Raw genomic sequence first — 10891 nt, 5'->3', positions numbered from 1 at the left:
ATAAACTACATCCATGTAAATTTGTAGACCATAAGCAGTCGTGTGGCCATAAAGGCCGATTTTTGTGTCTAAATTATCCAGTACATGCACTTCCCACATCACAACATTAAAATTGTATTGCTTTATACATAGACTGTTTATATAATATGACTTGCCTTTGAGTAGTTTATATACAAGAAAACAATGGCTAATAGTTTGCATATTTCCACCAACAAATGCAGTTACATCATCTCTCCTCGCCGCTTCACCGTAGTATGGCAAGCCCAAGCCGTTTTAACTTTTATTAATTTCCAGAATACTAATTCTTGATATCAACAATTCAGTTTTTACTAGTTAAAATGATAGTTATTGATATCAGGAATTAGATTTCTACTATAACAATGGCAATTTTTGATATCAGAAATTACATTTCCACTAGTAACAATGCTAATTCTTGATATCCACAATTAAATTTTCACTAGTTAAAATGCTAATTCTTGATATCAACAATTTAATTTCAACTAGTAAAAACTATAATTCTTGATATCTGTAATTGTATTTTCACTAGTGAAATGTCACCATAGGCTGCCATTCAAAATCCATAGTTGATATCAAGAATTGATTTCTTACTTGTTGAAATTCCAATTTCACATATCAGAAATACAATTCTTACTAGTAAAAACCTTTATTTTTGATATCAAGAATTAAACTGTCACTAGTTGAAATGTCTATTCTTGATATCAACAATTGAATTGCTACTAGTGACAATGTTCATTTTAGATATCAATAATTCAATTTTCACTAGTGACAATGTTAATTTCTGATATCATGAATGTCATTGTTACTAGTAAGAAAGCCATTTTAGATATCTGAAATAATATTGATATCAGAAATACATTTTCAGATATCAAAAATGAAAAATTTTACTAGTAGCAATTCAATTGTTATCAAGAATAGACATTTCAACTAGTTACAATTTAATTATTAATATCAGTAATTCGCATTTTTACTAGTAACAATGTAATTATTGATATCAAAAATTATATTTATACTAGTAAGAAATCAATTCTTGATATCAATAGGCCTAATTGATTTTGAATGGCAGCCTATGGTGACATTTCACTAGTGAAAATATAATTACAGATATCAACAACAAGTAAATTGTTGATATCAAAAATGTAATTCTTGATATCAACAATTCATATCCTGGAAATGAATAAAAGTTAAAACGGCTTGCCATACCGTAGGGATCATGTTCATCACCGCTAATCGAAGGTTTTCCTCGTGTCAGTCTCTCTCCAGCTCCTCCGTTCGCGGGTTAGCTGAGGGACACGGACGATTAGCAGAGATTTACGGTTTCTTCAGCTTGTCCTGGTGGGTTTTAATCACAGCTTTGAGGGGTCGTGTCCTGACAGGTATTCTTCAGGACCGGTCTCAGATCCGCGAGGAATGTTTATTGATGCTCACGATCTAGTGTTTCTGGGATTGTAATGCAGATGTCACAGACACGGGTGTGTTTGTTCTGTTTTATGCAATATTTCAACTACACACTAATTGATTATGACTCAGAGAAGTGAATATTTTACTTAGGCTTTTATTCATATTTGGCAAATGAAAAGAAGTACTCGTGCATTATAAATATACAAGTAGATATATACATATTAAAAGGGTTTTTTCTCATTATAGTGTACTTTTTGTTAAAGGGATAGTTCACCCAAAAAAGAAAATCCAGTCATTTACTCACATTCATATTGTTCCAAATACACAAGACTCACAAATGAAGATATTTTTAATGAAACCTGATTTCTGAGATTTAATTTCAAGTCCACTCATCAATAACAGCGACACTTCAATAGATTTAATTTAGGCTTTTCTCATGTATCATGCAAGTACGGTTATTCTGTTGACCATATTTGATATGTACATTGATTGTTATATGAATAACAGCCTAAATTAAATCTGTTCATCATATAAAGCGATCATCTCTCTTCAGAAGACTTGGGTTGAGCGGCTCGTTTTTACCGTTACTTTTAAAAGCGTGAAATTTTTGGTTGTGTGGACTTGCAAAGGAAGGACAAAAAGGAAGAGAGATCTTTATTTGTGTTTGGATGATGAACAAAAGTCTTATGGGTGACAATGACAGCATTTTCTGTTTTTGGTGAACTATCCCTTTAATGGGTGGTGTAACGGATCTTCTAGCATCCAGCCAGCGCCAGGGACTTCCTCAAGTCCTCCAGATGGTTCTGAGCTTGAGTGATCATCATGCGAACGACATCCTGAGGAGGAAAACCACACAACATTTACAGTGATGTCGTAAATCAAACTTTAGCTAGCAAACTGACATCATTCATTTTCTATGAATTCTGCATGTGCGACAGTGGCTGTTGGCGATGGGACAAAGGTGAGCTCAACTTTATGGGAATAGAGAGCCTAAGTCCCTCCCCTCCGCTTCCGGCTCATGGGACCTTATTTCGGAAAAAAATATGTATGGTAGTCAATGGCGAGAGACAACTTATCTTTTTATTCCGTCTGAACTGTGCCCTGAATTACACATATGATGTTTGTCAATTTAAAAGATAATTATGAAAGTCAAGAAAGTCGCAGTTTGTCATAAAACAGAAGAGTAACATTTAGTTTTATGTGAAAATCGCTCAATGAACTACATCTCTCGTCTCGCACTATATGTACGTCACCAACATGGCTGTCACCTTAGCGCGTTATTCAGCAGTTGATTTAAATGTTGGTTTCAATAACTAAAACTGTCTTAAAGGGACAGTTCACCCAAAAATGAAAATAATGTGCTGTTAATTTCCTCATTACTAATCATGTGACAGGAAGCTTGTGCTCCAGACTGTGGTGAACGCGCTCAGGACCGTTTGCTGAGGCTATGAAGGTAATATGATGCTATAAAGAATCGCATGCGCAGGGTAAGAGTTGTGAAAGTGTACATAAGATTGCAAGCGTAAATTAAATTTGCATGTGCAAGAGAAGATTTCATAAAATGTTCAAGTGTAAGAAAAATAATAATTAAATAATAAAATTTGCAGCATTTTACTGTTATTCATAAGAGTAATTCATGTATTGTAAAGCTGGAGCTTCATGCTAACGCAACATAAGTACGATCTGTATTCTTGCAGAATTCTGACTTCCATTTTGTCCACGCTTACACAGTTTTGGCATTTTTTTCGCACAAATACGGCCAAAAGCACTGCAAGCCTGTGAACAGCGATTCACAGCCGAAAACAACAGAGTCGGGAACGATTACACGATTCTCGCACTCAGGAGGAGGGCGGGTCCATCTTCTTCATGTAGCCAATCAAATGAGCTTCTCGCTGACTCTCGTTTTACTCTTATCTGATTGGTTCAATAAACACGCCAGTCGCCAGAGCACATCTTTATCTTCTTTTGGCTCAGCATGTTCTTGTTGTCGAAATGGTACTTTTATTGCACAAATACATGTTAAATTAATTAATTAATTAATAGATTACTAAATAAATAAATCATGATTGCTCAATTTTTCCTGCTTATTCGTATATCCCGTTAATTACATTATTTATTTTTAAACACATGTGGCCAACAAAACACGAACTCCTCGCTCTCTGAGACAACTTGTTATTCCCAAGTCATATAAAAGATTTGTTCAAACTGAACGAATCGTTCACGATCGACCCGTCAGCCTTTACTCGTGGTAAAAATCCTGTAATGTATGACCTCTAGAGACTCTAGTCACTTCAAAATAAAGATTATGACTGAACAATTTGTTATGGGGCCAGAAAACTGGACTAGCGCTGTAAGACTTCGGTGAAACACAGAGGTGTGTCTGAGGTCACCTGGTCTGTTTCGCTCTTGTTCCTCTTGAACTCCTCTCTGGCCCAGTCTCTCAGGTATCTGCGATCAGACTCCTGTGGGATTTTGCGGATGTTTCGGAGCAGATCTCTGTACAAACCCAGAACCTTCTGTCTCTGCAAAAACTGACACAACAACACCACATCAACACACTTCACACCGCAGCTTTCCTACACTCCTGAGCGTCTGACTGCGTTATTTTACTACTTGACATTGTTTTTAATTGTTGGTCTATGTATTCACTTTTTTTTTTCAGCATTGAAATATTATGTGAACAGATGATACAAGGATAATTCAATAAGTATTGAGCAATTAAGTAAATTAACACTGGATAATAACTCGTTAATGGTGGGGAAAGAGTTCAAGTCATTTCATTCATTTGAGCATCTACTCATCATTTAAAAATAAAAAAGGAAGTTAAGAGACAAAAAAAACTAAATACAGTACTAAGTTAATTATAAAGAGGTCCTGACTACAATTAACAAATTGATACATTCAAAAGTTTGTCATACAATTTAAGAGTTTTGACTATTTTTAATACTTTTTTGTCATAAATAGCCAAATAAAGTCATGTAGAATTTTATTGTAAAAGATTTGTAAATTAATTATACTCCTTACATATTCAATATTATAAATACAATGAGAATTGTTTTTTTTTTCCACATAAAGTTTAAGGCAAAATCCGATTCGGTTTCTGAGGCAAATAATTTGGATAGATCAAACCAAAAATAATTGATAAGGGGACATTAAAAAAAAGATGATCGATCAACTCAAGATTTATTTATTTAACAATTTAAAAATCATTACCAAATCTAGATGTGATATCGTTAGTAACTTAGTGTACATATATTTTATGTAAAATTCTTAAGTGTGTTTCTCTAACTTTGTTTCATTGTAACTTATATGGAAAACAAAATTAGAGAAATACACTTAAGAATTTTACATAAAATATATTATTAATGGTAAGCGCTAACTAATAGATTATATTATAAAATCCGAGTGATTCGCTTTCTTGAGAGAAATACATTTCTTCTCTTATTTCTAGGTTTATGTAAGTAAATAAATGACATAAATGTCGTCGCGTCGCGTCGAGCTGTTTTTGCCCGCGTCGAACAGCACTTATGGCGGATCTTCTCGCGATGTACACAGGTGTTTCAGTGTTCAGTGACCGTGAGGAGTGAGTGTACCTGTTTGAGGCTCAGTGCAGCGGCTGGTAATCGAGACACGGCCATGTTGAAGAGCAGAAACACACACGCTGATGTTTTTGTTTTTCATTGGTCAGAATCAGTGACGTCACGATCTTCTTCTTCTTCTTCCGTGTTGTATGGCGGATTAACTGTGATCGGTGTATAGCGCCACCTACTGGAACAACATCTAACTGTTGATCACATTATCGACGCTGAAGAAGAGTCATTTAATCTGAGAGACCAAGTGCTGAACACTTCACATATTAACTGTACAAAATATATTTGGTTTTATATATTGTATTATATATTTTATATACTTATGTTATTTTTTTCTGCAGATCGCCCCACACTCACATTCTTCATCTCACTTCCCAGAAACACCTTTTCACGTTTTTGGTTTGAATGATTTTTGAATTAATTATATAATTGTTTGCTTATTATTACGCAATATATTTAAGCTTTACTCTATTTTGTCTATTCATTTTGACTTAAAGATTCATGTTACATTTATATGTGGTTCTAATAAAAATAAAATAAAATAAAATTATCCTTTTTTTCTTTTATAAATGGGTTGTGAAACTCTTGATTATCTACAGATTCTCCTGTATTCTCAAGCATGCAAGAGTCAAATACATGTCCATTTTTCTCTATCTATTACATAGAATACCTTTATTCTTTAACAAGAGATTGTAGCAAAATGTGTTCAATAATTACACACAAACATTGAGTCTAACATCCAACATTCAGAACTGGGGGAGAGCGGGGCACAGCCTAACACTTCTCCACTTTCTCAGTCTGTGTAAATACACTTAGGGTTCAGTATATTTATTTATTTCCACATTAATTTCACACGTCTAGTACAATTATGTGGTTTTGTTTCATCAATACAGTGTATACTTTTTTCTTGATTTACCCCTAAAGAATGGAAGTGAAATGTGACAACATGCCCCATAGTGGGGTACATTGTAACATGACCATGACATATTAAAATGTTATCTGATCTAATAAAAAAAATACAAGACAAACTAAAATATTTTCTCAATATAAATTTATTTATTTATTTTTTCATATAAAATAATGGCATTTTTCAATAATTCAAAATGAACTCATTTCTGAGTTTGACAACAGACACACACAGCAAACACAGCTATACAGTATAGTACAACACATAATCATATTTAATCATTTCTAAACATTGACTTCATTCACTCTTTTCTCATGGTTTCTCAGTATAATTCATAAGCGTATAGAATATCATAGTTCTAATATGGGCTCATTGTAACAGTGATATAAAGTGCTCCGCCTGCACAATGTTTCAGTAAGACATTTACTTTTGCAATGGTTGCAGTGTTATCTTCCAAATATTTCTGAATTTTGGTGCAATTTTTTCTATATATAGTGTTGATATGGCAACTAGTAAATACTGGATCTTAATTTTTCATACAAATAGTTAATGTACACGATCTCGATCACACACTCGGTTATAAGTTCTGAAGGCAGACGTGATTGTTCTCTTCATGCTCTCTAGGCCTGGAGCGATCTGCTAAATCTACTTAAACTGGAGATATTGCCACCTCTGATACTCTTAATGTGTTTTGCTGAATGTTTTAAAGGAGCCTTGTAACGTTAAGCGCTTCTCTTGTTTTCATGGTTATCTCTGAGTGAAACTCTGTGTCTCTTGACCAGAGAGACAGTGATCTCTCAGTCAGATTCACCCGGTCAAATAAAGGATAAAGAAAACGTGGAAAGTTTTAAACCAGCCCTATATATATATTTATTACATGGCTTGGCTGAATTCCAATGTAGAATGCTGTTATTTCTTGATAACAGACGCTGCGAAGTATAACACACCGTTGCCATGAAAAACAGAGCGTTGCTATGGACGCGGAACGGACTATTTTCTTTAGCGGAAGCAACACAATCGTTTTTAAATCAATAAACTCCTTTTTGAATCAATATTTTGTGTCAAATTATTTATTTATTTTGTAGGTAGCCATGTAATAAGCGTGATAATGTATAGCGAGGCGGTTGTTATAGCGAATCACGTGTGTAGTGTATTACACACTCCGCTTCGCGTCGGGGTCGCGTTCAGCCTGTCGGGGTTGTTATTCGCTATAACAACCGCCTCGCTATACATTATCCCTTACATATACACACACACACACATATATATATATAGCTGCTACAATACTTTGAAACCTTTTCTCTTCAGTAAATTTAAGTTATTCCCTGGATCATTTATTTGACCTTTAATTGTTAATTGATATGTTTGATACATTTACTCATTTATTTATCAATGTTTATAGCACTGACAAACCTGAAGCCTCTGTTACATCCTCAATGATATCTTTTTATTAAATTTGTGTTTTAATAAATTATGTGAAGATCCAATCTGCTCCACTGCGTGTTTATGTTGCTCTTTTGCAGAGCACATACCGGTATTCAGTTCTGGCTAAGACCCAATATAATAAATAAGTATTTGAGCAGAACTGTACAGTCTTCAAGGACGGTTCCGCACAGTTCCCACACACTGAACACACAGATGTTGGTGTGTGTGACGCTGCAGTGTGTACGGGCCGGAGAACATCATCATCAGATGAGCATCAGCAGGGGTCCACATCGCCTGAAAGCACAACACAGTTACTGATGCGACTCACAGGACATTTATTCAGTTATTATTCACATGATATATATTTATCATGTGAGGTCTCACACATTGGGTGTTTTTTTAAACATTTTTTAGCCTTTTAAATAATAAAAGCACAACATTCTGTCAATAGATGTGCATCCACACGTGTGCTGATTATTTAGAGTATAACAACTGAGTGTTTTGCTCAACTTACTGTATATCTGTGCCGTTTTCCTGATGGAAAGATTCACTCTTCTGAACTCTGGCCATCTTCAGCTGGCATATTCCCAATCCGCACTTCCATCATAGTAGTGAGCAGCACAGAGTGATCTACACACAACACAACACAACACAACACAACACAACACAACACAACACAACACAACACAACACAACACAACAGATTACTGGAGACGCTTGAGTGATACATGTACTGGTTCTTAACCTGTTATACATCATCAGCTGATAAAACATGAACCCAGTGGACATCTCATGCCATCCCAGCGGTTTCCCCTGAACGATAGGGGGATTTCACACACACACACACACACACACACACACACACACACACAGACTCACGTGTCGCTGTCCTCAGACTCGTAGGTGAGATCAGACGCTGCTGCTGTTGACTCCTCTGTGCAGCTCGAGCAGCTCTCCTCTACCTCTTCCTCCTCCTCACCATCTTCCTCTTCTTTCACACGCGGCCTCTTGTTGGCTGGAGAAGACGACGTATCGAGGACGGGGCCGAGATGCTCCGTGGAGCAGGACATCCCAATAGAGAGGGTGGGGGGTTTCACCTGGACCGCTGAAATTCACACACACACACACACACACACACAGTCTGGTTCGCTATCTTTGTGGGGACTCTCCATAGATGTAATGATTTTTATACTGTACAAACTGTATATTCTCTCCCCTTACACTAAACCTACCCATCTCTCACACACACACACACACTAACCATACCCCTAAACCTACCCATCTCTCTCTCACACACACACACTAACCCGACCCCTAAATCTACCCATCACACACACACACACACACTAACCTGACCCCTAAACCTACCCATCTCTCTCTCTCACACACACACACACACACACTAACCCGACCCCTAAACCTACCCATCACACACTCACACTAACCCTACCCCTAAACCAACCCATCACACACACACACACACACACACACACACACACACTAACTCCCCTAATCCTACCCATCTCTCTCTCACACACACACACACACACAAACCTTACCCCTAAACCTACCCATCACACACACACACACAAACTAACCCGACCCCTAAACCTACCCATCACACACACACACACTAACCCGACCCCTAAACCTACCCATCACACACACACACTAACCCGACCAATCTTTCAACTTTCTGCATTTTTACATTTTCAAAAAAACTCATTCTGTGTGGTTTATAAGCTTGTTTCCTCAATTTAGGTCCCCAGAGTGACACGAGTCCACATGGGTCTGTGTGCATTCAGGTCGCACACACGCACACAGATAAACCTCAAACCAGTGCAACACACACAGAGCTCACACAAGCATCAGTCAGTGGAGGACAGCCTTGCCTTTGCTGCGTCGCTTGGGCCTGGGCGTGGAGCGCGTCGCCTGCACCGCGGTGCTCTTCTTCACCGGTGTGGGGGAACACTGGCAGCCCACGTCCCGTGTGAGAGGCTGTCACACACATCAAAATACATCTCACAATCTCGAAGTAACACGTTATACGAGTGTTTGTAGTCAGTCACCGACCTTGGCGCCCGGCGACGCCCCGACCGTGTAGACGCACGGCACCGCGGTGTCCGACAGCAGCAGCAGCTTCACGAAGCCCATCTCGTGCTGGCGGAAGTTCTTGAAGCTGTCCTGCGTGAAGTGCCGCGCGCACAGACGCGTGTTATCCGTGACGCCTCCGTCGTCGAAGTGCAGAAACTGCAGCCAGCGGGCGCGCAGCCAGGGCACTTTCGGGATAGGGAAGAGGGTTTGGGGAGGGGAACAGCCTAAAATACACCGCATCACCATGATGTTGTTGTTGTTGTTGTTGTCTTTGTCGTCTTCTTCTACTACTACAGCTTAGTTGGTTGTCAAGCCATCTGTTGGTGCATTTCCGCCACCTACTGGGATGGAGTGTGAAGACTGTATTGGAATAAGACCAAAAAAAGGTCATCTACAAATATATATTTATTTTAGTTTATATAGACTTTATAAAAATGGTTCAGAATGTTGTAATGTCAAGTATTTCTGAGCATTTTTCAGTGGTCATGTCGTGTGTTCTGTATAAGTCCCCATTCAATCAAAATTTTATTTTTTTGGCTTTTAGTATGAATATGTTAGCCTTAAGGTTACCTGTAAGCTAGTGTGCTCCAAAACAATGACAACATTCGCATTTAGAAGATAATAAGCGTTCAAAACGTACAGTCTGTCACTTCCGCCAATATGAATCAGTGATTTTGATGACATCACTCTGCACTTCAGCTTCTCATCAGATTTTCTGTCCAGTCAAATGCTCTCTAGAATATGAAGCCCCGCCCCCAAATAGTGACTGAAGCTGTGGCTGAAATCGGTCACTTGTTCACACTATTACTATTTTTTACATGGTGAATGGCACATAGTGCACTATATAGTGGATAGGGAACGATTCAGAGTGTGTAAATATGCTTTCCATCGGGGCGAATGGTTGGGGGACTGGTTTCATGTTAGTGTCACGCGAAGACACGACAGCATAGAGCCAATCATGTGATCGACGCAGACCAGAAAACACATCAGACCTGTTTGAATTCTGAACAGAATGCTTTATTTTAAAGCGAGATGGTGGAGATTAGGAATAGAAATGGTTAGAGATTAGGAGGAAACTGTGGCTTTAACGAGCTCAACGGCTCTGGCTGAACTGTGATATAAACTAAATGCTATTGGCTATTTTAAAAAAGGGGAGGAGCTGTTCAATATGTCCCGCCCTGTCTTCCTGTTTCAGAGGAAATTACATCACCACACTGAATAGTGCTGCGCATTTCAAGGCACTTCAGTGGGCCTTTAACTCCTGTGAACTGCAATATCCGACTGGGTAATTATTCACTAATTGAGTTGGTTTTATTCGGCGAATCAGAAAACAAACTGGTTCACGATTCAGTTTGAATCATTTTGGCAGTTCATCAGGACAGAAAATTATTATGCTATATGAACTCAAAGCACAATAAACATTGGATAAAGAGGAATATTTACCTACAGTCCATAT

General features: G+C 37.9%; 2 protein-coding genes across 2 annotated transcripts; both read right to left on the bottom strand.

Moving 5' to 3' along the window:
• Positions 1 to 1896: 1896 nt before the first annotated feature.
• lyrm2 (LYR motif containing 2) lies at positions 1897 to 5130 on the bottom strand. The gene is made up of 3 exons (XM_084091406.1): positions 5013 to 5130; positions 3810 to 3950; positions 1897 to 2255 (listed from the first exon to the last, which is right to left on the bottom strand). Exons 1-3 carry the CDS (start codon positions 5055 to 5057, stop codon positions 2175 to 2177), a joined length of 267 nt encoding a protein of 88 aa, XP_083947532.1. The 5' UTR covers positions 5058 to 5130; the 3' UTR covers positions 1897 to 2174.
• A 919-nt stretch (positions 5131 to 6049) lies between these two features.
• LOC311068778 (uncharacterized protein) lies at positions 6050 to 9728 on the bottom strand. The gene is made up of 5 exons (XM_084091405.1): positions 9415 to 9728; positions 9234 to 9339; positions 8221 to 8446; positions 7856 to 7971; positions 6050 to 7635 (listed from the first exon to the last, which is right to left on the bottom strand). The coding sequence occupies exons 1-4, from the start codon at positions 9679 to 9681 to the stop codon at positions 7914 to 7916; spliced, it is 657 nt and encodes a 218-aa protein (XP_083947531.1). The 5' UTR covers positions 9682 to 9728; the 3' UTR covers positions 6050 to 7635; positions 7856 to 7913.
• Positions 9729 to 10891: the final 1163 nt, after the last annotated feature.

This window comes from Abramis brama (genome assembly GCF_963993115.1).
Source record: "Abramis brama genome assembly, chromosome: 18".
In the NCBI taxonomy this organism is placed as follows: Eukaryota; Metazoa; Chordata; class Actinopteri; order Cypriniformes; family Leuciscidae; genus Abramis; species Abramis brama.
This window is presented reverse-complemented; position numbering and strand designations above follow the sequence as displayed.